General features: G+C 50.7%; 2 protein-coding genes across 13 annotated transcripts in view; both read right to left on the bottom strand.

Moving 5' to 3' along the window:
* Positions 1 to 793: 793 nt before the first annotated feature.
* On the bottom strand, positions 794 to 12,920 carry Asb1 (ankyrin repeat and SOCS box containing 1). The gene is made up of 5 exons (XM_090355162.1): positions 12,812 to 12,920; positions 9,364 to 9,505; positions 6,594 to 6,896; positions 4,737 to 5,122; positions 794 to 4,099 (listed from the first exon to the last, which is right to left on the bottom strand). The coding sequence occupies exons 1-5, from the start codon at positions 12,858 to 12,860 to the stop codon at positions 3,972 to 3,974; spliced, it is 1,008 nt and encodes a 335-aa protein (XP_090211288.1). The 5' UTR covers positions 12,861 to 12,920; the 3' UTR covers positions 794 to 3,971.
* An 11,222-nt stretch (positions 12,921 to 24,142) lies between these two features.
* Positions 24,143 to 27,889, bottom strand: part of Ift54 (intraflagellar transport 54) — a 56,184-nt gene continuing 52,437 nt past the window's right edge. For 8 of the 12 annotated variants that reach the window (XM_090355149.1, XM_090355150.1, XM_090355152.1 and 5 more), the window contains 3 exons: positions 26,932 to 27,155; positions 24,367 to 24,528; positions 24,143 to 24,178 (listed from right to left, as the gene is read on the bottom strand). In XM_090355149.1, coding sequence (XP_090211275.1) covers positions 24,157 to 24,178; positions 24,367 to 24,528; positions 26,932 to 27,155 — 408 coding nt within the window. In that variant the 3' untranslated portion in view covers positions 24,143 to 24,156. Of the gene's footprint in view, positions 24,529 to 26,931; positions 27,156 to 27,889 lie in introns of all 12 variants that reach the window. The other 4 variants (XM_090355151.1, XM_090355153.1, XM_090355159.1 and 1 more) reach the window with 1 other exon arrangement.

Below are 27,889 nucleotides of genomic sequence, written 5' to 3'. Positions count from 1 at the left end.
TCCATTCACCCTGGGGCTGGCCCCCAGTCCCACACCCTTACCCTTCTGCTGGCAAAACACACACAGACGACACAGAGGCCGGAGAGCAGTGTTCCCACTGCCTCCCACCCCGGAGAAGGTGCCACTGCCACGGTCTGGAGAGCCAGGAGCTGCAAACAGCTTTAGGGGCCCAATCTCTTCAATCCAGAAGCTGCACCACTAAGTGAAAAAGGCTGCCAGACAGTTTAAGACCAAGCAATGTTTAGGGGCCCTGCCAGAGCCCCAACATCCCCTGGGACACTGGAAACCATCCAGAGTCGTCCTTTCTTCAGCTGTGCTCCCCAAGACTTCCCAGGGCTGAAGACGCTTCTACTCATGGATAGACACTGACTGCCACATTCTTAAGGCATCCAGAGGAGGGGATTCCAAGGGAGTAATAGATTTATTATAGTTATAATGTATCAAAATGCCCGCCATACTTTTTAAAAACTCTTAAATTAGGCACAAGAGCAAAAGCAGTCCTGATCCCAGCCACTGCAGACAAAGCAGGAGGGGAGATGACGGCCAGGCCTCAGGGCAGGGCACAGCTCAGCAGGCTTGCACCCAACAGGAACAGTGGGGCTGTGCAGACGCCTCAGGGAGGAGCAGGGCCCTGCCCGCGACATTACAGAAGAAACACCACTCCGTAAGGACAAGAGAGCTCCTGACAAGTGCCATGCTCACGCCAGACTACGCACACTCCTGACCTGGTGTACTAAAAAGGAAGTGCGCTGAGGCGTGCCAGCGGCTGCGCGACACCTATCAAGGCGGCTCCTTCTTCCCTCTTTCCTTCTGCTACCCGGAACCTGTGCTGCAGTCCATGTGTCACTGTGCCCCTCGGGGCTGCTTCTGGGTCAGGACGTTTGCACACCAACAAATTCACTGCACACTGAGGGAACCAGGGAGGAGGGAAGTCAGGCTAGGTGAGCAAAGAAGATAAACAGGAGTTACCGTGGTCAAAGGAGGCACTTCCAAAACCGCCCCCTGCCAGCGGAAGTCAGGACTGCTCAGAGAACCCGTCCAGCAAAAGCAGACACCTGCAGCCCTGGTGCCACAGCCAACACTCGGGGTGGCCCACGGTGGCCAGGGCCTGACCACAGCACCTCCTCCCCGAGACAGCCAAGCCTCTCCATGCCCAGGACCCCACAGACCCTGCAGGTCAAGGAGCGCGAGCTCAGGCAGGGGAGGCAGACGTGCTGCAATCCCCTTCACCAGCACTCAGATGAAGAACCAAGGAATTTCTCATTAATATGTAAGCATGCTCTATGGGATGTCAGCAGTCCAAAGACTCAAAAAGAAATCCCAGAGACAGGGCAGCCAAGAGCATTTAGAAAGGAAAAGCACACCCACCATCGGACAACAAACACAGTAGACATCAGGAAATGGCTAATCGCCTGCTGGACAAGTCCTCTGACTAGTCCTCATCTAACAGCCCCTCCACAAGAGCCAGTGAGCCTGCAGGTAGCACAAGCTTCCCCACGATCATGAACAAACACACACGCCTGCCTTGAAGCTCTTTTCTTGAACAAGGCAAACTATAAATAAATAAATAAATAAATATATGCATAAATAACACAAGTGAAACAGAAAGTCATAGAATACATGACACCAGCAGACTTCTGGGAATGTAAAGCCCAGGACTCAAGGCTGGCCTGAGAGGTCAACACGTTCCCAGACCCTCTGACTTCACAGCACTGGAGCTGTTCGCAGTGGAGTCAAGGCCAGCAGCTTCCCCACCCACGCTCGTGGACCACTGAACACCTCTCCCTGGCAACTCTGGACAGGTGCCACAGCCTCAGCAAGCTCGTCCTTGCTCAGTGGGGTGTGGCATGACGCGTTCCAGTGCACAGTGAGACTCTGCCTCATCCTCCCTCAGGAACCACCACTGTCTTCAGCTGTGACATTTCAGCAGTCAGTGAACCTCAAAGAGCAGGATTCTGAAAACCCTAGCGCAGCGCATGCGGACTGGGTCCCTTCCCAGTGAGAAGCTGTGGGCTTGGCTGGCTAGACAACAGCATACACCAAGGGAAGCCCCAGAGCAGGCCTCCTGCCCAGCTCACCCTCTCCCAGACACATCAGTCCCTGCTCAGGCCTAGGCCAGGCTCAATGTGAAGGATCAATTCAGAACAGTCTTCCAGACCATGAAGCAAGCTCTGCAAGGCAAAGGGAGAGTCACAGCTGGAGCAGGCCTTGACCCTGCCGTTCATTGCACAGGCTTGCCAGACTCTCTAGGGGGCCCGAGAACAGAGATGGCAGCCTCTGCTCTGCCGGACTATGGCAGGACTCACCTACACAAAGCCTGCTTTCTCCTCCTCTGAGCCCAAGGACAGAACAGAGAACGGAGCGCAACGTGGAGTGAGGCGTCTCATCTCACCCTGAAAGCTTCCAACATAGTATGGCATGGCAGCCCATTTCTTCAGAAATTCTGGTGCACCTGTAGCCAGGGCAAGCTCCCACACGATCACTAACTGCCAAAGAGCTACAGTCCCAGCACCACCTCGAGTGCCACAAAGAACACCTGTGACCCTGCGCACGCGCTCAGCCCCACAGCCTGCGGCTGCAGGCACTCCTGCCCTCGTCCTTCCAACTCAGGACTCAGGGACCCAGCCCACACTTAGACACCAACCCACTGCAGCCATGTCCCTCCAATGGCTTTTTCTTCTCAGAGTCACCTGACAGCTCTGCTTCACTGCCCCTAGCTCCACCTGCAGGAGGACAGGGTCAGCTAGGTGTTCCTGCACCCCAGGACCAAGGCTGGGGGTGTCAGCATCCAACCCTTACACACAGAACACAAAGGCCATCCACTGCTGGGCCCATGGGCGCCACACTGATGCTAATGGTTAAAATATCATTAATTTGTGCAAACTAGACTTTCTTCCAGTAGAAAAATCTATACAGCTCTGAAACCTCATTCCTAAACATTTCTAAAGTTTGGAATCACCAAATGCACAGAGAATCCGAAGCTTCGAGAGTTTGCTAGAACAGCAGCAGTCCTGGCCCACCGCTAATGACCCTGGATTCACAGCCCCGGAGAGGAGAGCAAGCCTCACTCACAAGGCCAGGGACCCATCTACTCCCAGCCCTGGGAATGCCAGCAAAAGACTTCTGACGTCACTGCTATCTCCTTTCTCAGACTCTAGGAACCGCAACCACAAAGGAAAGCGCAATCAGATGTTCTGTCTAGCAACAGAGTTTGGAAGCACCCAGGAGACCAACTTCATTTTCCACCTTTTGGCATGGGAGGGACTGAAGAGAGCCCCTCAGGGACCATCTTCAATTAGAGCTGGCAGTGAATGCTGTCGGGAGGTATGAGAGCACATGCTGGCTGCACGGTGACACAGCACCGTGACCTCAGTACACCGAGATTCAGATTGTGAGTCCAACCATCCTGGAGTGAAGACAGCTCACAGGAGAAAACATCGTGGTGGCAGGAAGAAAAACTGGCTAGCAAGTTCACAAACTACATTCCTGCTCCCCACCTGTTGTTTTGGTTTAATTTGTCTGGTTTTTATTTTATTTTACTTTTGTTTGGTTTGGTTTTTTACTAAAACCTTGCACTTAGCTATTAGGCTTTAATAAAGCAATTAAATAGTAAAATAGAAAAATAAATAGAAGCACAGCTCTGGAAAGTGCTAAGACTCTTCCCAACCCGGGGCTATAACAGATGTCCACCCCAACTCACACTTCACAGATTTCATGGCCCACATCATTCATCTGCAAGTGCTGAAATGGTTCCCAAAGCCAAAGTCAAGGTCTTGTATGAGCCTTCTGGTTGACAATGACCCAAGGTCTGCTCTGTGCCCAAGCACAGAGATAAAAGTACAGTCCACAAGTACGAGGCCCTTTCTGCTTCACCAACTTGGCAGCCAGGGTGTGGCTCACGAGTTGGCAGTGCCATCTTCTCTGGCAGATCGGCCTCTTCTTCTCTACAATAAGCCACCACAATCTCAACTCTACTCGTGAAGGAGAAATCTCTTTATGGGGTCTGGCAGAGGTAGCGAGGGAATCAAGTGAAGTCGGTATTTGCCAAGAGCTCTTCTCACAGTCACACGGCACAAACTCAGCAAGGTCCTAGGTATACCTGGAGAGTGATGGGGGAAAAAAGGAGAAAGAGCAACGTCCATTCCCACCCTAGTTCTGCAGGCCAAGGCTGGCTGTGAGGGTCAGAATGACCCTACTGGGTGAATCAGCCCCTCATCCTTCATTGCTTCCTCCCGTCTCTCCCTCCAAGGGGCAGCAGGGACAGCATGCAAGAAGAAGCCACTGTCTCTAAAAATCACAAATAAGAGCAGAAGATACAACTTTAGGAACTTGGAAAAACATACATGAATTTTTTTTTGTCCAGTCCTGGGGCTTGAACTAAAGGCCCCTGAACACTGTTCCTGAGCTGCTTTTACTCAAGGCTAGCACTCTACCACTTCAGCCACAGCGCCACTTCCAGCTTTCTCTGTGCATGTGGCACTGAGGAATCAAGCACAGGGCGTCCTGCATGCTCGGCGAGCGCTCCACCACTTGGCCATGTTCCTGGCCCTGAATACGTACTTGTACGCTTTCCTCGTGTCAGCTCGCATTGCTTAGGGATTGCAAAGTAGGCCATCTGAACACCTATTCACGAAAACTGCATTCCTAACTAACGACTCAGGAGGCTCTGTCACTTTGTTTTATTTAACAGTCAATCAAGACAAACTACAAGTCAACACTGAGCTCCTGCCACTTACTTCTGGCCTCTTTAAAGACCTGCAAGGCCTCGGGGTCCACCTTCCTTCTGCCTCTGGACTCTGGGCCCAGTGATTCCCACTTCACCAGGTTCAGGTTGGCTCCAAACTCTACCAGAAGACTCACAAAGGCTGCCTCACAGCCGTGGCGCAGTACAGCATCCATGACACAGGCAGGAGAGCCCCGGTAGAACTCCTGTGTGTTGACTGGGCCATTGCAGTTGAAGTCAGGGTTTGCCCCTGCCTGAAGGAGCAGCCTGAAACATTGCAGGTTGTGGTAGGCTGCACTGATGTACAGGGGGCAGACTACCAAGGAGGTGAGCCGCCTTGAGAAAGGCGGCTGGGCATCAGGAGTCAGGTGGTGGTTGATGTCCACGTCAGCCCCGTACCTGCAGGAGGGAAGAAAAGCAGGTCCTGCAAAGCACCAACCACAGGCCACCAACCGGTGACTGGCTGGCTCATCCCTAAGCAGCAGCCCTGTACAGACGTGAAAAGACAAACCACAGACCTCGGGAAGTTGTCACCTACGGGCAAGGAGAGACCAGGACAAAGAAGACAAGGCTAAGCAGGGAGTGGTGGCTCACTCCTGTCATCCTAGCTACTCAGAAGGCTCAGATCTGAGGACCTCGGTTCAAAGCCAGCTGGGGACTAAAGTCTATGAGGCTCTCATCTCCAATTAACCACCAGAAAACCAGAAGTGGGGCTGTGGCTCAAGGGATAGGGCGGTAACCTTGAGCTGAAGAGCTCAGGGACAGTGCCCAGGCCCAGAGATGAAGACCCATAACCAACTAAAACAAAAGAAAGACAAGGCTAGCAGCTAGACATTTTTGATACACCATGCTTCATAGATTTGATCTGAAATAAAATGAAGTAAAAAGCAATCTTTAAAAATTCAGGGGGTGGGGAACACTAAAACAGAGGGGGGGGTAGCTGTTTGGAATGAGGGGAGTGTGCAGGGCAAGGAGGCAGCATGGGAAGGGAGGTGACGGCTGCTTCCTGTGATGAAGAGAAACAGATTCCTCACTGCTGAAAAGGAGGGTAAGTCTAGGATGGACCCCAGGAGACCAGACGCATGGGACGCACACTGTCTACTCAAAGAGAAGAAGGCCAAACGGCCTCATCCTCCAAGGGCCACACCCTGGATCTCAATTTTCTTTTTTGTTTGTGTTTACTATGTAGAAGGCCCCCACTTCCTAGTTCTCCACACCAGCCAGGCTTCCACCTTCATTTCTACATCCCACCCCTCACTGACACGGGTCAGAATTCACTGGAAAAAGTAGCCATTCCAGGCCAACAGGCAAAATCTAAGTGGAGCTTCGTGTGTGTTGTTATACGAGGGAACAAGGAACATGGAAAAAAAAAAAAGGGACGTGGCTAAAGGTCACATGGCTGGCCTGAAGCATCTACACGTGGCCAAATCAGAAGCATTCTGATTAACAGTGGACTTCAACTTGCTGGATAACCTAAGAAACAACCATGACTCTACTAACACACATCAGATTTGAGATGTAAAAAGCCTCTCCACAGAATACTGATTTCAGGAAAAGGGAAACCTAGCGGACACCACCTTAGTAGGTGCACTGCTGAAATCCCGTGCAACCTCTGGGAGGCCCTGCGGACCTGAGCTCACTCCTGCCTGATGAACCCATCTCGGGGAGGCCTCTGCTTCCCGCACCTATTTCTTGAGCCACCACTGGGCGGGGCAGCCCTGTGTGATCTCACAAGCTGTACGATCCCCGTGTATGTCGGAAGCAGTGGTGAGGGGACCCAGCAGGCAGGGCTCAGCTGAGCCTCGACAGAGACAGCAATCAAGTTCTGGAACGTTGGGGGCGGCGGAGGGAGGGGGCCTGCAGCACTGACCTGATGAGAGCCTTCAGGATGTCAGCTCTGCCCACACGAGAGGCATGGTACACGGGGGTGCTGCGGTGGTGCCGGCTTCCGTTGGGATCGGCGCCGGCTTGCAGGAGGATCTGGGCGCTCTCCAGGTGCCCGTTCACCACGGCCACATACAGGGCCGTCTGCCCCTTGACGTCCACCAGGTCCACCTCCGCGCCCTTGCGGATGAGGAAGTCCACACAGTTCCCATGGCCGGCAGTGGCCGCGATGCGCAGCGGTGTGCAGGGGAGCCAGCCACAACACCAGACAGACTTCTCATTGATGCGACTGCAGGAAACACGGGCACCAGTGAGGCCTCAGGTGAGGACAGTGCTCACCTGGGCAGCTGGTCCTGGTCTTAGCAACGCTTCCGTCTGTGTTCTGCTTTCCAAAATGTATTCAGAGCTTTCCCCTATTGGCCCTGGGCAGGCAGGCAGGCATCGAGAGCCTCAATGCAGAGCTGAGCAACTGACAGGCAGAACGAGCAACACAGCACTGCCATTGCTAGCTGTATTATTTTCCTAGTTCATGTCCTAACTTACAGGCCAAACGATGTTCCTCTACAGAGGAGGAACAGTCCAGGGATGGGCACACCCCTGGGGAAGCTGGGTCAGAGCCCTGAGGCCTTCTCCCTCCTGTGGCCATCTGTAAAGGCCACTATGTCCCCCACAAACCCAGCCCCAGGTGAAGGGAGAGCACAAGAAAGCAACAAGGTGGCCTAGGACCTATATTTCTGGCTAGCAGGAGCAGCAAACTTCCGACTCAGTTCTCAAGCACTGCAACGTCAGACACAGTTGCTCCAGCCATCCACTGACTGATCAGGTCAGCAACCGAGCTGACCCAATGGAGTTCACACCTGAGTGTGGAAGCCAGAGCACCAAACCACCACAGCCATGGGAAAATGAACAACAGCATCTCCCCATCTAGCCTGCCAAGACCTCACTGCAGAAAAACAATCAGCGACCAAAAAACATCCCAAAGAGCCAGGAAAGTCACTGAATCTGAGTTCAAGAAAGAAAAAGGGAGAGAGAGGGAGAGAGAGAGAGAGAGAGAGAGAGAGAGAGAGAGAGAGAGAGAGAGAGAGAGAGAGAGAGAGAGAGAGAGAGAGAGAGAGAAGGGGTAGGCACAGTGACTCAAGCCTATAATTCTAAATTCTAGCTACTTGGGAGACAGAGATAGGGGATCACGGTTCAAGGCCAGCCTCTCCACACACACACATACACACATACACACACACACACACACACACACACACGCACACCCCTAAGCCTAGCTACCTCAGGAGAGACTGAGATCTAAGAATCAGAGTTCAAAGCCAGCCTGGGCAGAGAAGTCCACGAGACTCTTACCTCCAATTAAACACCAAAAAAAGCCAGAAGTGAAACTGTGGTTCAAAGTGGTAGAAAGCCTTGAGCAGAGACCTCCGGGTCAGTGCCCAGAGCCTGAGTTTAAGCCCCATGACCAACCAAAAAAAAAGAAAACAATAATAATTTGCCAGCTCTATCTCAATTAATGGTTGGGCACAATAGCCCGAATCTGTTGTCCGAGCTCTGAGGGACGCACACTGGCTAGGCACAGTGCCACATCCCCATCATCCCATCTCCACAGGAAGCACAAGTAGGACAATATAAAGCCAACGGCGGCTCAGGCATAAAGTCTTTATCTCAAAATAACCAATATAAAAAGGGCATCGAGGTATATTCAGATGCTAGAGTGCCTGACTAGCAGTATGAGGCCCTAAATTCAATCCTCAGACCAGAAGAAGGAAGGAAGGAGGAAGGAAAAAAAAACTGGAAAAGTAATATGGAGGACATGCAAGTGGCACTGAGGCTCAACAGGTGGAGTGCTGGCTGTGAGCTGAAGAGCCCACGGGCAGCAGACAAGCCCAGAGTTCAAGCCCACAACCAACAAAAAAGGAGGAAGGGGAAGGGAAGGAGGGAGGGGGGAGGGAGGGGGAGGAGGAGAAAGAGGAAAGAAAAGAAAAAGACAATATGGGTCTCCATAACGTCACCATTCTGTTTAATAAAGTTTCCGAGATTATACATTAAATAAATGTAGGAAGTACTTTTTCTAGTGAGATAATGCTAAAGAAAGTGAAGGACCACTGACAATCCAGCCATATAACTCAGTAGGATGAACTTCAACGTGGAGCCTCCACTATCGGCTATCCTAGCCCCCAAGGAGAAGCAGAAACACAGTTGAAGTGTGGAGGCACTTGGGGTGCCGTCTTGGGCATGCAAAGCAGTCTAGAAGCCCTCCAGAGAGAAGGAAGGCTGGTGGTCTCTCCGTGTCCCACGCATGCAGGGAGAGGGAAGGGCAAGATGCCCTTCAGGGCTAAGGCTGAGGGCGAACTGGATCTGGCAAAGGAGACAGGCTACGAGAGGGGAGCGAGGGGGAGCATCCCTGGGGTAGGAAGGCATCAGATGAAAATAACGGAGGAAGGTAGGTGTGGACACACAGAGCCACCTAAGGAAAAGGCAGGTCACCATGGGGGCCCGGCTACTACTGAAGAAATAACAGTGCTAAGGGACCTGATGCCAACAAGGGCCAGAGGTCACCAAAACTACGAAGATCCACGAGGGGGCAGGGACTTGAACTCAGCCCCTGTATCACGTAGCACTGGGTCCTCTCGTACACTCACACCACACGTCTTCATTTCCCCGTTAGTTCCATCTTGTACAGTTCACTGACTTCCTCCGTGCGTCCGGGTCTTTCATGCAGTCCCCCGCCCCGCCGGGGCCTGGGCATGGCTCACCTCCGGTAGCTCTCCTCCTGCAGCAGGCTCCGGAGGGTCTGCAGGTCCCCCACATAGGCCGCGTCGTGGAGCCTCGTGTCCTCGCAGCGCTCCAGCGGACGGTCACAGAACTGCTGCCGCAGCCACTCCTTCAGACTGGGACCTGCACTGGAGAGAGGGGCTCCCGGCAGTGCAGAAAGATGCCACAGGCTGCCAGAGAGGGCACCAGCGCCACGACGGTTCCTACCAGCCACATGGGTACTTTCAAACTCCCAAGAAAGGGCCTAGTGGCAGAGTGCTCGCCTAGCATGCAAGAAGCCCTGGGGTTGACTTCCAGGTACCACATACACAGAAAAAGCCTAAGTGGTGCTGTGGCTCAAGTGGTAGAGCACTAGCCTTGAGCAAAAAATGTTCAAGGACAGGGCCCAGGCCCTGAGTTCAAGTCCCAGGATTGGCACAAATAAATTAAAAAAGCTAGTCTCCAATTACTAGTTTGTCCCCAGTAAGGGCGTCTCCAAACTGGAGGACCACGTAGGAAAGCCAGCCCCATTCCCGCAAAGGGACGCTTGATGAGCACTATCCGAGGATGGCCACGTGCCTAGACGCCGCCGGTGTCCTGCCGCCCCGGAAGAGAACCCCACAAGCCCCATGCTGAAGGCTGGAAGCCGCACTGGAGGTGGCAGTGTCAGCGGGAGGGAGAATGCCTCTAGGGAGGGCGAATCCAGGCTTAGGTCCATCTTTAAAGATGTAATCACCCCCAGTCAAGCTCCCACCATTGCTAGCCAACAGGGGGCACCACAGACAAGAGGAGGGGACCACGAAAGCCTGTTCCATGCTGTTTAGAATCTCATCCTCTCTATAGCAATTTCATCTCAGCAGTGAAAATGGTCTATACAGAAATAACTCAATAAAAGGGCAAACTAAAATGTACATGTATGACTACAAATCAAGTCCTACAAAAATAAAAGACTGCATTATGCAGTCTTATACTGAGATAAGAGTCAATATTTTAAATTTTAAATGTACCAGCAAATAAAATTTAAGCAATTTGAAGGATATCAATGTTTGTGATGTAATGCACTTTCATCTGATGAATATAATGTAACCCTTCTATTAATTACAATAAAAATATATGGAGAAAAAAATTAAGCAACTTAGTTGGGGTCTGATTTCAAATATGACAAAAATATTCTAAAGTTCATTTGGAAATATAAATAAGACAAGCTTTTCTGTTGTTTTTAATAAGAATTGCCAGGTGCATTGGCTCAGGCCTGTAATCCTAGCTACTCAGAAGGCTGAGATCTGAGGATCAAGGTTCAAAGCCAGCCCAGGCACAAAAGGACCTGAGACTCTAATCTCCAAATAGCCTCTAGAAAACGGGAAGTAGGGCTATGGCTCAAGGTAGCCTTGAGCTGAAGAACTCAGGGACAGTGCCCAGGCCTAGAGCTCAAGCCCCATGACACACCAAATGGAAAAATGATAATTGGTACAAATCTTATCCAATTTTGGTTTTTTGCCAGTCCCAGGGCTTGAACTTAGGGTCTGAGCGCTGTCCTTGGGCTTTCTCAAGGCTAGAGCTCTACCACTAGAGCCTCAGCACAATTTCCAGGTTTGTTTGTTTTTTTCCCCTATGTATGTGGTTCTGAGGAATCGAACCTGGATCTTCATGTATGCTAGACAAGCACTCTTATCACTAAGTCAAATTCCTGGCTCCTCTACCTGACTATTTAAAAAGAATAACTTCCCAAGACTTCAGCATTAATAACTTAATTTGTGATCTTTTGTGCATCAAAAGCAGAGAGGATGAAAGGATATTCAACAAGTGAAACTTATACCAAAAAATTCCTATTTGCAAATAATTGAATTTTCATTCACACCACAAGTTGGAGGTAACTGAGTCTTCAAACTAACTCCCGAAGACTAAAGAGCTTTATAAAGACAGCTGCGTGAACCGATGCGTGCCCAGGACGTTTCCACTGGGAATGCAGTCCTGCAGGTGACCCCCAGCAGGGGCTCTCCCAAGTTAAATCAGCTCTCCTCTCCTCTCCAGAGCCACTGTACCCAAGGCCTGGCGGTCAGCAGTGCCATGGGTGAGGCGTGTGTGTGTGTCTTGAAGGACTGAGCAGGCCCATGGCAGAGGTTGAGCACAAAGACACAGGTGTCAGCAGGCTTCACAAACACCTGGGCTGCTCACCGGATCACCAGGCAAGCCCAGCAAGCCAGCTGCCCTCCCACTCCTCCTTGGCTGGGACCCCGGCTGGCCCCCTCCCGGGACGACTCCAAGTGACAAAGTTCAGGGCACCAGGAGCGGCTCATCGCACCGCAGAATCTTCCAGGCTCAGAGGTGAGGACAACTTCAAGGGTGCTTTTTCCTGAGCAGTTAGTCCAATGAAAACAGATTCCTGGACAGCCCTTGCACACATGCACACACACACTCCAATGAAAACATTCCTGGACAGCCCTTACACACTTACTTACACACATACTCCAATGAAAACAGATTCCTGGACAGCCCTTGCACACTTACTCACACACACACTCCAATGAAAACATTCCTGGACAGCCCTTGCACACTTACTCACACACACACTCCAATGAAAACATTCCTGGACAGCCCTTGCACACTTACTTACACACACACTCCAATGAAAACATTCCTGGACAGCCCTTGCACACTTACACACACACTCCAATGAAAACATTCCTGGACAGCCCTTACACACTTACTTGCACACTTACACGCACTCCAATGAAAACATTCCTGGACAGCCCTTACACACTTACTTGCACACACACTCCAATGAAAACATTCCTGGACAGTCCTTGCACACTTGCACACACGCACGGGCGCGGTCCACCAGTCACAGGCCCAGTCCACCCAAAAGTCACTGGCACCCGGGTCCGCGGCCGGTGAACACTCGGAAGCCCCGCCCAAGGGGCTCCCACCACCCACGACCCGCCACACCACGCGGCAGTGGGGAGAGCGGCCGGAACCCCGGGCGGGAGGGAGGGAGGGGGGCGGGGCGGGGCCGCCGGGACCCCGGGCGGGAGGGAGGGGGGCGGGGCGGGGCCGCCGGGACCCCGGGCGGGAGGGAGGGGGGCGGGGCGGGGCCGCCGGGACCCCGGGCGGGAGGGAGGGGGGGCGGGGCGGGGCCGCCGGGACCCCGGGCGGGAGGGAGGGGGGGGGCGGGGCGGGGCCGCCGGGACCCCGGGCGGGAGGGAGGGAGGGGGGCGGGGCGGGGCCGCCGGGACCCCGGGCGGGAGGGAGGGAGGGGGGCGGGGCGGGGCCGCCGGGACCCCGGGCGGGAGGGAGGGAGGGAGGGGGGGGCGGGGCCGCCGGGACCCCGGGCGGGAGGGAGGCAGGGGGGCGGCGGGGCCGGTCGCTCTCCCGCCCCGCGCTCAGGCCGCGGCGACCCCGGCCTTTACGGAGCACTTCCACGGAGCTCCCGCCCGCGGCCGCCCACGGTACCTGCGGACCCCGGCCCCGCCCGCCCGTCGGGGCCGCCGCCCTCCGCCATCCGAGCCTTCAGCCGCCGGCGACCGTCGGAGCGCGCCGCGCCGGAAGCCGCGCGGCCAAGACCACTTCCGGTGCCGGGCCAAGGCCACTTCCGGTGCCGGGCCCGGCGCGTCCCGAGAGCGGCTTCCGGCCCGGCGCTTCCGGGGACTGCGACGCGGGGGGAGGGGCGGAGCTTGACACGGGGGACTGACACGGGGGGACTGCGACACGGGGGGACTGCGACACGAGGGGACTGACGCGGGGGGACTGACACGGGGGGACTGCGACATGGGGGGCTGTCACGGGGGGATTATCACAGCGAGGGGCTGTCACGATGAGAGGGGCTGTCACGGGGGGGGACTGTCACGGGGGAGGGATACTGGGGGGACTGTCATGGCATGAAGGACTAGCTGGCCCGGCCGGGGGGCGTGGAGGGGGGACCCGGCCTGGGCCTCCAGGGCAGCCCAGGGTGCACATCTGGAGAAGCCAGCTTTACTTGTATTCCTCACCAAGGGCGTCTTCGGCTGGGTGCGTTCATTAGTGTGGTCTTAGACCTGCACCCCAAAGTTCCCCTAGAAACCCTGTCCTGTTGGACGAGTCGGATGAATTTACTAGTGAGCAGACGTGTGACCACCTAAACCACCTCAGCCTCCGATACCACAGGTCTGAGCTGGGTCCTTGGATGGTCTGGGCTACTCCTCTCCCGCCCCCAGCTAGGGAAGGCCTCGGGCTAGGGGAGAAGGAACCCTGGGAGGACACTGAAGGAGAAGCAGCAGCAGGGGGTGGAGACTGAGGACCACAGCCCAACCAGGAGACCCGGAGTTGTCTGTGGCCTAAGGCCCACCTGATTCCACCAGGGGCAATCCACAGAGCCGGCTGTCTCCCTGGGTGCAGACCTGGCAGCCACTGTGAGGCATTTCAGGAAGAGTGGAAAGCTGCTTGGCCCTGATCACAGGAGACCACGACTAGCCTGGGGGACAGGTGACCCCTCCCCTCCGAGGCTGCAGAAGCAGGGATGGGCGCCGCCGCTGGCACACCCTGGGAACCCCAAAAGCACTGACTCCACCCACATCTGCCTGCGTGCATGGGCAGATAAAGTGTGGTCTGTGCACACCATGAGAAAGCACTTTTACCTTGACAAGAAGGATACAACATGGCTGAGCCTGGAGGACACTGCATCCAATTAAATACGCATGGCTGTACTCCCAGAGAAGTCAAACCCTTAGAGAGGAGAGGGGTGGGTGCTGCTGACTGTCACACTGGAGCTGAGGACGGGAGAGAGGGGGGGTTTTCATAGGGACACTTTCAGCTCAAGAAGACAAAAGTTTTGGATAATTAGTTACACCATAGTGCGTATTGTGAATTTACTTAACTATCCCACTGTGTCCTCTGAGCACTTGTTTTGTGTTGTGCTTGGTGCCAGCCCTGGAGCTTCTCCAGGAAGGGTGAGAGAATTCAGAACTGAACATCTCAACCTGAGCTGGACGAGACCTCTTCCAGAGGCCCAGAAGCAAGAGCGGGGAAGACAGTGGATGCAGCCTCGACTCTGACCCTGGATGAGGAGCCGCCAGTTAACCCAGAACACCAGACTGCCATTTTCACAATCCAGGCCCACCCTCAGGATAGGACCCTTCCTCTGGAACCCAGCATCTTTCCTCCGAGGTGCAGGAGTCCACACTGTTCTGACGTCCCCTTCTCACCACCGGAAACTTGCTTCTGCCATGAGAATCCTTAAGGGTTCTCTGCAGGCCTGCCTCTGTGTTCCTTACCTGGGCTCTCTGTCTCTATCTCTGTCTGCCTGTCTCTCTCTCTCTCTCTCTCTCTCTCTCTCTCTCTCTCTCTCTCTCTCTCTCTCTCTCTCTCTCTCTCTCTCTCTCTCTCTCTCTCACACACACACACACACACACACACCGGTCCCCCCCCCCCTGGCTTCATCATTCCAGGGGTGCCTTTCCTCCAGCACATTAGGCATCCACTAGCCCCACTCCACCAGCAGAGAGAGCCTGGGCTCTCAGCCATGCTACACCCACACCCACATCTGTTCTGCTACCTGGCTAAGCCAGATAAGCAGACTATCTCCTGCAGACGGTGTTTTCAAGCTCAGCCTCTATCCAGACCCGGTCTTGTTTCTCCCACTGAAGCTTGCCTGGGACTTGTTATTGAGCTAGTGGGTCATGTCATTCATCAACTAGAACTGACAAACTGCCAGGTCGGACTGAGTCCAGAAGTACAGAACAAGCTAAATGGGATGCCCTCCCTGAGAACCTACAGAGGTGTCTCCAGTTGAATGATGACTCAAAAAACAAAGAACAAGCAAACCTAGGGAGAAGCCCACAGCCAACCTGAGAATGCAAACTTCCTTGTTAAAGGGGGTCTTTTCAAATGTAATTAGGATCTCAGGGTGAAGCCATCCTGGGCTTAGGGTAGGATCTTGTTAAGAGGTGGTTGTAAATGGCCACAAAGGTGAATGAATGAATGTGTTGAAGATTTGGTCCTGCACAGGTCGACTATTGGAAGGTAGAGAGCCTAGTGAAAGGAAGGTAGGCTGGGATCGGGGTGCTGTTGATGGAGTCGCCGGCCCCTAGCACCTTCCTTATTCTATTTCACTGCCTCGCTGGGAGTCATGGCTTTTCTCACATCATGGTTGTCCCTGCTCAATGCGCTCACAAGCAGTGACAGTCCACCAAGGTCCTAGCTCAGCAGCCACAGAAAAGATCACTTTTCTGCAACAACCCATAAGGGTCCAGGGAGCTGTGATTTTCACTCTTGATTGTCCTCCAGGGTCACATGTCCAGGAAGCCCTAGAGCTGAACCGCCCCCCCCACCAGGGCGCTAGAGTAAAGGAAGAGTTCCCCAAAAGACCCAGAAGAAAGAGGGCAAAGAAGATACACAGGGCCAATTTCTTCTTAGCCATGTTACTTAAGGGCACATTACTTGGGGACTTTTTCTTTTAGAAATTAATTCTCATATTTGGAAGTTATTTTCTTGCAGGGTGTCAGGCAGAGAACAAAACCACTCAGGTGAGCTGCTGTGGGGGTGGGGAGCTCTACCTCTACCCAGGTGCCGCTAGCCCACCCTGGCGGCTGCTTCCTGCAGAGGTTACTGTGGGGTCAAAACCAATGGCATGGCCCCTGGCAAGGAATCGGGGAAAGGCTGTTTCTAAAGCTATAAAGTAGAATATTGGTGAATAAATATCATTGTTGGTAGATGGAAACAAAGCCGGCCTTCATTTCTTTCTTTGCTGGCCCATTTGGTGAAGCACTTACGCAGAGCCAGGCCAACATACACATATAACGGGTTTAATTACATCCTGTGAATTTATTTTTCCAGAGAGAAATATTTCTGGGGGAAATGTCTATAAAAGCAACTTTAGCAGAGTGTGAGTGTGTGTGTGTGTTTCCTATGGGAAGCCTGTTTACTAAGTCTTAGCTTTGAGCATGAGACCTTTTCACAGAGGATTCTGCTGTCAGCCCTGGGGGAAGTGGGGGGGGGGCCCTGTCCTGCTCTGCCCACTGCTTTTCTGGGAACCTGCCTCTCCCTCCCTTCCTTCAACACCTCTTCCCCCTGACCCCCACCCCTGTTTCCACCAAGAAAGTCTGTATTGCTCTTAGAAGACCAAACTTGACTGGGCTTTTTTCTGCTTTTAAACACTGGGTATTTTCTGACACCTCTCCTACTGAGAATCGGTGCACAGGCATTTCTTAGCAATGGGAAAAATAACTTTTTTTTTTATAATAGAATCCTATTTTTATAGTTCTAAGGAAAGGCCACACTTCAAACTCTTTTCCAGTGATTTCTATCCTCTAAAACATTTGTTTGAGAGCTGACTCCATCCTTCAAATTGCTGGGTGTTTGGGGGTTTTTTCCTCTTGAGTTGAGCTGCGAATTTAGTACTTATACTCATGTCAATATTACATTAACAACTTCAATTACATGTTTCATTTCTTACTCTTTAGAAAACAGTCATCAAGCTGAGGACTGGTGACTCATACATGTAATCCTAGCTACTTATGAGACTATGATCTAGGGAATGTGGTTTGCAGGCTGTCCAGCTAGGAAAGTCTGGGCAACTCCTATCTCCAATTAATCCATAAAAAGCTGGAAGTGGAACTATGGCTTAAGTGATACAGCACTAGCCTTGGTGGGGGGAGGGGAAGCTTGGGTCAGGAGTTTGGCCTAGTGGTAGAGTGCTTGCCTAGCATGCACAAAGACCCAGGTTCAATCCCTTAGTACCACTTACATAGGGGGAAAAAAACCAGAAGTAGTGCTGAGGCTCAAGTGGGAGAGCTCTAGCCTCGAGAAAGCCCAAGGACAGTGCCCCCTGAGTTCAAGGCCAAGGCCTGGCAAAAAAAAAAAAAGACAAAAAAATGTCATTGCTGAGCACAGTGGTTCACACAGTGGTTCTCAGGAGGCTGAGATCTGAGGACTGAGGTTCTAAAGCCAGCCCGGGCACTAAAGACCATTGACCACCAGAAAACCACAAGTAGCACTGTGGCTCTAGGGATAGAGTGGTATCCTTCAGGTGAACAGCTCAGGGACAGTGCCCAGGCCCAGAGTTCAAGCTCCATGACCCACAAAAAAAGAAAAACAAAGGCTCAGGGACAGGCTTCATGGACTGGCTCTTCTAATCTCGTCCATGTTTTATGCTCAGGCCTGCAGGGCACGACAGACACTGAGGTCCACAGTGCTGAGTACGGGGAGGAGGGAAGTTTTAGAGGAAATTAAGGTGCCACTACTGCATCCACCAGAAATTCACTAAGGGTTGCCTGGACAGTTGTTAGCTGGACCTGCCCACCTCCACTCCACCTGCCTGCCTTGTGAGAGGTTGTGAATGCCAGTCCACAGCCCAGGACCTCCCCCCCCCCCAACCCCCGAGCCATCAGCTACTTCCTGCCTGCCTTGAAAAGGCAGCAGCTGGAGCACTGGGTCCCTTGTCATGGCCTCTGGCTGGCAGGCTTTCCCGGTAAGCTCAACCCATTCTGGGTTTTGTGGGCCTTATCCATGTCCTGCTTGATGCCAGTTAATGATGGTCCTTCTCAGGGCCTCCCTAGACAAGTGATCTGTCCCTCCTCTTTATGTCTCCATGACACGTACGAGAAACTCCCTGGAGAGAGTTTTGTCTGTCTCATGTGTACAGGCCCAGGCAGCATTCACTGATGGAATGATGGTTACCCCACATCTCAGGTCTCCCAGGGTCCGCTCTCTAAGGGGCCTGTTTGGTGGCTCTCCCACACAGCACCTCCTTTCCCATGGGCTTTGCTGGTTTTGCCTGTGCGGTGATTTATTTTGGGATGTTATCTTTGGGAATTCTCTGAGGCTCAGAATGAGGTGGACTTTAGGAATTGTACTTGCTTTGTCTCGCTACTTCACACACCAGCCACCTAGATAGAATCTCTGCACTCAGGGTTTGTGCTTGAGTGCTTTCAGGGCACTAGAGTATCTGTGAGATTGGGGTGTGACTCGGTTTAGTTTGGTTTGAGTGGTAGTGGGGTCTGGGCTTGCTAGGCAGCCTCTCTACCACTTGAGGCACAACAAGATCTTCAGTGCTGTGACATGAGGGGACTTCTTTGCTGAACCATACGACGGTTTCTGATTCATGTAATATTAATATTCCATTATGAAATGGAGTATTAATGAAATCTTGCTGAAAATGGAACATTAATAGTATTTCCTGAATTTGGGGTACTTTTTGCAATGTAATAGCTGCTGACCTCCACATACTTTTGAGTTGTGTATAATTAATATTTCATTTCATCCCTTTCACTCTATCATCTTTTCAGACCAGCAGGAAGACACGAAGCTCTGACTTGTAGCATTTTGCCTGTGCTCATGCTATAAATACCCACAAGTTGGCCAAGAGGGAGTTTTATTTTTTAAATACATTGCTTGGGAATGGAGTTCTAGCTTTGTACAAGCTAGACAAGCACTTAACCACTGAGCTTTATCTCCAGCCCCAAGAGAGATTGTCAGAGTTCAAGGAATATGTACCATAGCACCCACATCACTGCATGCTCCGACCCCTTCCCAGGATTCAAGTGACCCGGGGGAGCCTGGGTAAGAGGATGTGGTAAAATGATTTGGCACTGGGCGCTCAGTCACGTCTGGTTTTTAATGCATCAGCTAATAGGTTCCTGGGAGTGTCACACTTGTGGGTGCAGGACAGCGTGGGCCTACAGCTGCAGGCAGAGCCCTACTCATGGTGCTTGTGTGTGTCCAGCAGCAACAGGGCTTTGGAAGAGAGAGGAGAGGATAATGAAGCAGGGCCCGGAGGCTGAGTCTGCCTGCTCACACAGCTCTGCTCAGATGCCTTATGTGCTCTTTGTAAATGGGGACATTTTTTATTCCATTGCTAAGGAGTTCAAATATCTCACCACTTAAAGTGGGTATTTGGACAGGAGTAAGAATAAGGAAAATATACAGGCAGGTGTGCCGTTTTACAGGAGACCAGAGTGTGTGTTCATGGAAGAAGCAGACTTGTCTGCCAAGCTTCCTCTGGGCCGACCTCTGAGCAGGCTGAGGGAAGCCTGCAAAATGCCTGCAGGTAGCCCTTCCATTCACAGCAAAATGCAAGCCAAGTGCTCACCAAGCATGTGTGTGGTCCTGGGACTTGAACTCAGGGCTGGGGCACAATCTCTGAGCTTTTGTGCTCAAAGTTAGCACTCTACCACTCAAGCCACAACTCTACTTCGGGCTAATTGGAGGTTAGAGTCCATAGATTTTCTTGCCTAGGCTGGCTTTGAACCTGGATTCTCAGATTTCAGCCTCCTGATTAGCTAGGATTATGGGCGTGAGCCACCTGCACCTGCTCACGAAGCATTTTTAAACAGTCTCAACCTGTTTAAAATCCATGGCTTTGGGACTGGCCTCAAAACAAAATCCTCCTATCTCTGCCTTTGGAGTAGTAGCTAGGATTATGGGCCTGTGACACCACACCCTGCTATGTGTGAATATGATTTAAAAAAAAAATAACTGGGGGCTGGGAGTTTGGCCTAGTGGCTAAAGTGCTTGCCTAGCATGCATGAAGACCCGGGTTCGATTCCTCGGTACCACATACATAGAAAAAAGCCGGAAGTGGTGCTGAGGCTCAAGTGGTAGAGCTCTAGCCTTGAGAAAACCCAAGGACAGTGCTCAGGCCCTGAGCTCAAGCCCAGGACTGGCAAAAAAAAAAACACAAAACAAAACAAAAAACTGGGTTTGCTTTTAAGATGGAAATTGGGAGAAAGGTGTCTGTGGACCAGAGGCCTTCTCCTTGGCCCTGCTGGAGTGTCAGGATGGGCTTTCCTGGGCTCTGAGGGGTCTCCAGCCTGCTGTGTGATGGTCGCTGTGACTGGCTGTCTTCGTCCGCTGAGTCAGGGAGCTTCACACATGTTGTCACTCCCAGCCTATCTATAGCTGTCTTGTCCGGTCAAATGTTGCCATTTGTCAATTCTAGTAACTTTGGTAGAAGGTTCAAAAGGCAGGGCCACCTTAACCTTGGCATCCAGGTTCACTGATGCTGGTGTTGCTGGTGAAATCCTTCTTCTGATGAGGACTAGAGGACTCACTGCAGAATGCCTGACACCCAGGTACATTCTGCATATTCCAGATGTGCTTTCACACCCAGGGCCTTGGCCACCACTCTACTCAATGCAAGTTTCAAATCCGTAGGGAGAATGCAGTAATTGTCATTCAAACCTGGAAGCAGGGAGGGATGCTATTGGCCAATGAGTAGAAATGGCAGAGGTAAAATAGACAAACCAGAACTGGAACTGCCCACTTATCTGTGCAGATGCTGGTGGACACACAACCACAGCACCTGAGAAGCCAGCCCCCAAGCAGGTCAGACATGGTCACTTACAGCAATCCTGCAACTGAGGTCTACATGTAAAGTTAGCTGTTAGATGATTTATGTCAGGACTACGGCAATTTAAAAACCTTTTGCTGAGAATAGAACAGGAATGGAAGAGTTCAGTGAGAAACATGTCAGATTTACTGTAAGTCCACGGGCAGTGGGCAGACATTTTCCCGCTGCCCTGATGGGATGTAGGCTCTGAAGAAAAAAAAATCTTTTCTCTTGTTTAAATTAAAAAAAAAAAAAGTTAAGCCCAGGAAGGAATATTCACTAAACACTATGTTGAAAATGAATACACAATTTGTGGGTGGGGATGGGAGGGAAGAAATGGAAGAGAGCAAGGAAAGAGGACATTTGTCCAAAAAGAAATGTACTCATTACCTAATTTATGAAACTGTAACCCCTGTAATCACCTTTATAATATTTTTTTCTTTTGCCAGTCCCTAATAACAACTTTTTAAGTAAGTCTTCTCCAAACTCCCTTTGTGACAACACATATGACAAACTAGAAAAGACTCCAATTCCAGGTTTCACTAAATAAAACTTATATAAACGATGGGCTGGGAGTTTGGCCTAGTGTTAAAGTGCTTGCCTAGCATGCATGAAGACCAGGGTTCGATTCCTCAGTACCACATACATAGAAAAAGCTGGAAGTGGTGCTGAGGCTCAAGTGGTAGAGCTCTAGCCTTGAGAAAGCCCAAGGACAGTGCTCAGGCCCTGAGCTCAAGCCCAGAACTCGCAAAAAAAAAAGGATATAAACTGTGTTTACAAAATCATGCCCTGGTCCAGAAGGGGCAAGTAGGGTGCTTGCCTAGTAAATGCAAGGCTTTGAATTTTTAACCTCTCCCCCTCCAAAAAAAGCCTTTTAATTCATTTGTGTCTCAAGCTAGTGACACAAGAGCCCAGCAGCAACGGGTGCTGCTAGCAGTGACCCCCTCCCCCCTCCCTCCCCCAACGAGCTGGCTGGGCATGTCGCGTTCCTGGATATTGGCACACTCCAGCTTTCTCTATCAGATTTTGTGGGACCATGAACAAGATGATGGCTCTCTGCCCCTTTGGTGCAGACAGAAGTTTCCAGAGTAAGATATAAGTACAGTGTGTGACTGAATCTCTTCCTTGATGCCAATACAGGGCTCTGAGCACGTGATCTCATTTGCATGAGGCCTTACTTGGAAGGTTTTATTAGAGCCTAAGGAAGCTGTTAGGTATCAAGACAGTGGAAGACAAATGTGGTCAGGACAGGACAGCAGACGAGCAGCCAGATCACTGAGCAGTACTTGTCCACACACCAGTTAGGATCCACCACACTCCAAGCCCCAAATTGCACTCCCACCTGGGCCTGAGCACTGTCCCTGAGCTCTTCAGCCTAAGGCTAGTGCTCTACCACGTGAGCCACAGCACCACTTCTAGGAAGGGATCTTTGTCTTCCGATCTCAGTCACTATTCTAAGATAGTTACCAAGAAAACTAAGCATGAATATCAAAGCAAAACACTTGTGTTTCAGTCTTGAACTGTTTTTCCCCCAAAGAATTACATAGTTCCTTTGATCATAAATTAGTGCCAGCTGAATTTATAAATCAAATTCTTCAAGTGTGACTGCAGCATTCCTTGAAAACTTAAAAGCCATAACAGAGGAAAATATTTTTAAATATCATATGTATAGTTCCCTCAAAGGTACTAAGTAAGATTAGGATTTGCCTATTACAAGTACAGTACTAATTACATGCGGACACCTTCAAAATGATCTTAAAATTTCAAAATGGTTTTGCAATTTCTGGTATATGGTCATCTGTCTTATAAAATTTCAGTCAGTACCGGAAAAAGGTGTGTGTGTGGGGGGGGGGACAGAAATTACAAACTGCAAATGAAAAGTGGTATCTCTGCACACATATGAAAATTGAAAATTCAAAAGCTTATAGTCTGTTTCATGCATAAACTAAATTGTACAGTCCAAACACTTTTAGAAAAAATAGGTGATTATTTTAATGATTAATGTATAAAAGAAAAATAAACTTTATGATACAATATGGTAGACTATTCATACAAAATTTTACTCCCATACAATGTATATAATTTTTTTGCAACATAAAAATTCTATTTTTATATTCCAATTCATAAAAAACATAGATCATAAGAGTCCTCTTAGAGTTGTGGTAAAGTCATTCATTTGGTAGAGAAGAGATTTCCAGTACAACTAAGGATTGCTGAATACCAATCCTCTCTCCCTGCGCGTGTGCTTCAGGAAGGAGAAACACGTCATACTCCTGAATGGTGCATCCCAAACCACTCAGCTGTGGAAACCCTCTCAGTACTGCACTAAAAAAAATCCACCTACACTAAGCTGCACAGAGACAAAAACCTTCTCAGCAAGTAACACGGCACCAGTCCACACAGTAAAGATGATACTCTACAGAAACTTAAGGATTAGAACCCAGATCCCCATGTCCCGAAACCATGACATCCTTCATACAATAATTTAAAACCTGACAAGTATTTACAACAATATTATATGGAAGTGAAAATTAAATATAAAATGTTTAACTGAAAAATATCATTTAATACATCAAAAGATGTCTATCAGATCATCCTTTTTGCTCAAGTGGTAATTTCTCCTGAGCTGTGTCCCAGGTGCACACATCTGTGCAAAGGAAGAGGCCCAAAGCCACCCTCTTCTACAGCAAAACCCTCTTCTACAGAACCCCTCCAGGGACTCGCTCAGGAATGTCTGGAGACACAACACGTAGCTGTTGAAGAAAGCGAGGACATGCCCACGACATGTCATACAATGCCTACAGTCAGTTTGCTAATGACAAGTGCTAGAAATGTAATTGTATGCTAAGTCGGGCACATTGGCTCACGCCTGTAACCCTAGCTACTCAGGAGGCTGAGATCTGAGGATCACGGTTCAAACCAGCCCAGACACTAAAGTCCATCGCCAATTAACCACTAGAAAATCGGAAGTGGTGCCTTCACTCAAGGGGTAGGGCGGTAGACTTGAGCTGAAGAGCTCAGGGATAGCACCCAGGCCCAGAGTTCAAGCCCCATGACTGTGGGGCGGGTTGGGGGCGGGGGGGGGGGGAGAAGGAAAAAAAAAAAAAAAGAAATGTAAGTGTATAGTAACAGGGACCAGTGAGATAACTACACATACAAATAGACACAATTATAAAGGTGGTGAGAGAGAATAACCCTGACAGTTCTCATGGAACTCATGAGGGTACAGGCTGAAATTAACCCTTTTCAAATGCAGAATCAAAGTAAAGTGTAATCATTCCAGGTTGTACTCTATTTATCAAGTGCATATCAGAAAACACACCATTATCCTCGGCTCTGTGCTGAGGTATGAAGTCCGTTCAGCCGACTGGAACGAAGGGCGGCTGTTTCCTTGTTGGGTGTAGACCACTTACCTGCTGGCAAAGTCTCGTACGGGGTTAAACACAGAGACGAGGCTTGCAAAAACCAGTCTCACAAAGGCGTTTTGAAGAGCTCTTTATAACCAGCAAGCATTCCAGCTGGAAAGAGGTAAGACAGCATGGTTTTAATACACTCAATATGTCTTCACTTTGAAGCCTGGAACGCAGCGGGTTGAGAGGTGGCACGGAGAGCAGTCTGTTTCCTTAGCACACTGGGAGCTAGGGGTACGCCTTCCAGTCCTCCTCTGCACCTACACAGGGTGACTTCTCCAAGAGCCAGCGCTCACCTTCGTGAGGTCAAATTGATGCTGTACACCATTTTCTGGATTTTTTCCTCATTCTTCAGGATGTTGGCCTTTACCGCACAGATCTTGTCCTGCTGGTCTTTAATCAGCTGTTCCAGCTCCGCCAGTTCAACCTTCAGGGGCTCCACTGCACAGTCTGTGACCCTGACAGGGAAAAAAATGTGTCTTTATATTAAACAAAACACACAGAGGTAAGAAAACTATAGGACTGACAGCATCCTAAGAGAAACTAGAAACTATGCTGATGTGAAAGACAAACCACTCTCACCTGACCACATCTATTTTGTGTTTCTACCAGCCCTGCCACATCCCAAACACAAACACGAGGTCCATGCTTTTCAGGATGGGCTCCAAGTCCCTAAATTATGGGAGAAAGAATACCCAAGAAGGCAGTCACAGTGTCCCCATGACACCGCAGACCTAGAATACCCAAGATGGCAGTCACAGGGTCCCCATGACACCGCAGACCTAGAATACCCAAGATGGCAGTCACAGGGTCCCCATGACACCGCAGACCTAGAATACCCAAGATGGCAGTCACAGGGTCCCCATGACACCGCAGACCTAGAATACCCAAGATGGCAGTCACAGGGTCCCCATGACACCGCAGACCTAGAATACCCAAGATGGCAGTCACAGGGTCCCCATGACACTGCAGACCTAGTCTGGACTGGGCCAGAGTGCACCTCACCACCACCACCACCACCACCACCACCACCACAAACCGGTTCACTGCGCAGTTGCTGAGCAGCTCCTGGCTGCACAGGTGTGACAGGTGACCTGTGGGGAAAGTGGTGGGCTCTTATACTTAGGATCACATACTTGGTAAAGCTGAAGTCAAAATGAACTGTTTGCTTTAGTGCCCAGGTTGGCTTTGAGCCGAGATCCTCACATCTCAGCCTCCTGATGACAGGCGTGAGCCACCAGCACCTGGCTGAACATTTTAAATTATGGGATTTGAGAATAAGATGACTAATAAAAGAACCTCAATGCAATATAGATTTTTATTATACATACTTATAAATGGAAGCACTGAGTTAAATTACTTTCTTAAAAAACAAAAACAAAAAAAACATTAAGCCAGGCGTGGTGGCTCACGCCTGTCATCCTAGCTACTCAGGAGGCTGAGATCCGAGGATCAAGGTTCAAAGCCAGCCCTGAAGTCCATGAGACTCTTATTTCCAATTAGCCACTAAAAAAATGGAAGTGGCGCTGTGGTTCAAGGGGTAGGGTGGTAGCCTTGAGCTGAAGAGCTCAGGGATAGCACCCAGGCCCAGAGTCCAAGCCCCACAACTGACAAAAAAATAAAAATAAAAACCCTTAATAAACTGATATAGTTACATGCTTCCTGGTTTACTAATTTTTAACTATAGAGCAGAAAATACTTCCCTAAAATAAATTTTACTTTTTAGCCATTATCGTTTTCTTCAAGTTGCAATGTTTAAGTGTTAACCAATATTTCCTTCAGTGTAAGAAAATTGCAATACTTTCTAATTGTGAATTGTTATCAATCTTGGAGAACAAAACAAAAACTTTGAAAGCTGGGCATCAGAGGCTCAAGTCTGTAATCCTAGTTACTCAAGAGGCTGAGAGTTCAAAGCCAGTCCAGGCAGGAAAGTACATGAGACTTTTATCTCCCATTATCCAACCAAAAAAATGGAAATGGAGCTATAGCTCAAGTGGTAGAGCACTAGTCTTGAGTACAAAAGCTCAGGGACAGCACCCAGGCCCTGAGAATAAGTCCCAGGACCAATACACACACAAAACACCACCGAAAACCCAACACTGTCCAAACTGTAAAGTTTTTAATGTTTAAGTTGATTTTGACTATGAACAAAAACTCCTGTCTTTTCTAGTTGCTATAAAGAAATCTTGGCTGTGCTGACTGAAAAAATACCAGTTCTCCTTGAGGGAGGAGATTAAGAAAGGAAGGCTGGGGGCTGGGAGTTTGGCCTAGTGGTAGAGTGCTTGCCTATCATGCACGAAGATCCGGGTTCGATTCCTCGGTACCACATACATAGAAAAAAGCCAGAAGTGGTGCTGAGGCTCAAGTGGTAGAGCTCTAGCCTTGAGAAAGACCAAGGACAGTGCTCAGGCCCTGAGCTCAAGCCCAGGACTGGGGAAAAAAAAAAAAAGAAAGAAAGGAAGGCTGAGAGACAGTCTCAGGACAGACTATAGCCCCTAATGTCTGCCCCACACACTTCTACCTCTGTTCCTCAGCAGTGTCACTGTCACTCCTGCCCTAACTTCTGCTCTATCTACAGTGCCCCACCTCCATTCCATTTGCAGTGCCTCTCCCCCACCTTCGCTCTATCTGCAGTGCCCGCACCCCCATCTCTGCTCCATCTGCCGTGCCCCTCCCCCACCTCCAATTTATCTGCAGTGCCCCCATCCCCACTTCTGCTCCATCTGCAGTGTCATTCCCCCACCTCCATGCCATCTGCAGTGACTCCTCCCCCACCTCTGTTCCATCTGCAGTGCTCCCCCTTTACTCCATCTGCAATCCCGCCCCTGCCCCAATGGTCTTCTCCAGGTCCTGTCCCCCACCTCTGCTCCTTCTGCAAGGCCTCAGCATGCTGCTTGTTCTCACTGTGCCACAGCTGCAGCTCGTTCTGCATGGCATCCACGTCCTCCTGGATATAGTCCATGATCTTGCCCAGGGGAAGGGCACTTTTGCATAGAGTCTGGATAGACATGCGCAGCTTCTCTATCTCCTTAGAAACAATGTCCTTCTCCTTCTTCCAGGCAGACTCAAAGACAAGTGATTTCTCCTGCAGTTGGGAAAACCAAGAAGAGAGAGAAGCTTCCTCAATTCTAAGGCATGGCAGGCTTGCTAAGAGTTCCTCCGCAGGCTGGTCAGAGGCATGGGATGGGAACAGGGCTGGCTAGTGACATGAAGAGAGCAACACCACCTTTAAGGGTGAGGTAGGAGGTGCTAGAGGCCAGGGGAGCACACAAGTGAGAGAGGCTAGTCCTGTGCCTGTGTCCCTGTCTCCTCTCACTAACAAGGAGGAGGAAAGCAACTGACAACAGGGGACTTGGCTTGGAGAGACAGGCTGAACAGAAGCCCTGGCCATGGCCCCATAGGTTGAGGGTCACTGTGTAGGCTGGACTGTTGGCCCATCTCAGGTGTGGCTTTGGGGTGGGAGAGGCTGGGGGTGGGGACTCAGCAGCTGTTCCTGACAGAGTGGGGACATGAAGTGAGCCACAGAAATTAGAGAAACAATTATTTCATCCAGTGGCAAGAGTTCTTGACTTTTTTAGCCGTCATTCTTTACAATTTTCTTCTTATGGAACTGAGGGCATGGCACAAATGGTAGAGCACCAGCCATGAGTGACAAACCAAAGAGAGAGCATGAGGCCCTGGGTTCAAGTCTCAAACTGGTGCATGTGCCTGTGCACATGCCCACCATTCCCCCCCCCCCACAGGTCTCTTCATATGAACTTTTTTTTTTTTTTTTTTTGCCAGTCCTGGGCTTGAGCTCAGGGCCTGAGCACTGTCCTT

The sequence above is a fragment of the Megascapheus bottae genome, chromosome 21 (assembly GCF_031878675.1).
Source record: "Megascapheus bottae isolate mThoBot1 chromosome 21, mThoBot2.hap1, whole genome shotgun sequence".
In the NCBI taxonomy this organism is placed as follows: domain Eukaryota; kingdom Metazoa; phylum Chordata; class Mammalia; order Rodentia; family Geomyidae; genus Megascapheus; species Megascapheus bottae.
Note: the sequence above shows the minus strand (reverse complement) of the source record. Positions and strands in the feature narration are given on the sequence as shown.

Excerpts from the sequence above, each read along its gene's own strand:
- Asb1 (XM_090355162.1), bottom strand. The coding sequence starts at position 12,860 with ATGGCGGAGGGCGGCGGCCCCGACGGGCGGGCGGGGCCGGGGTCCGCA. Across the intron at positions 6,897-9,363 it reads CAGGAGGAGAGCTACCGGAG|TCGCATCAATGAGAAGTCTG; the intron begins GTGAGCCATGCC and ends TGTTTCCTGCAG. Across the intron at positions 5,123-6,593 it reads ATCCTGAAGGCTCTCATCAG|GTACGGGGCTGACGTGGACA; the intron begins GTCAGTGCTGCA and ends TCCCTCCTGCAG.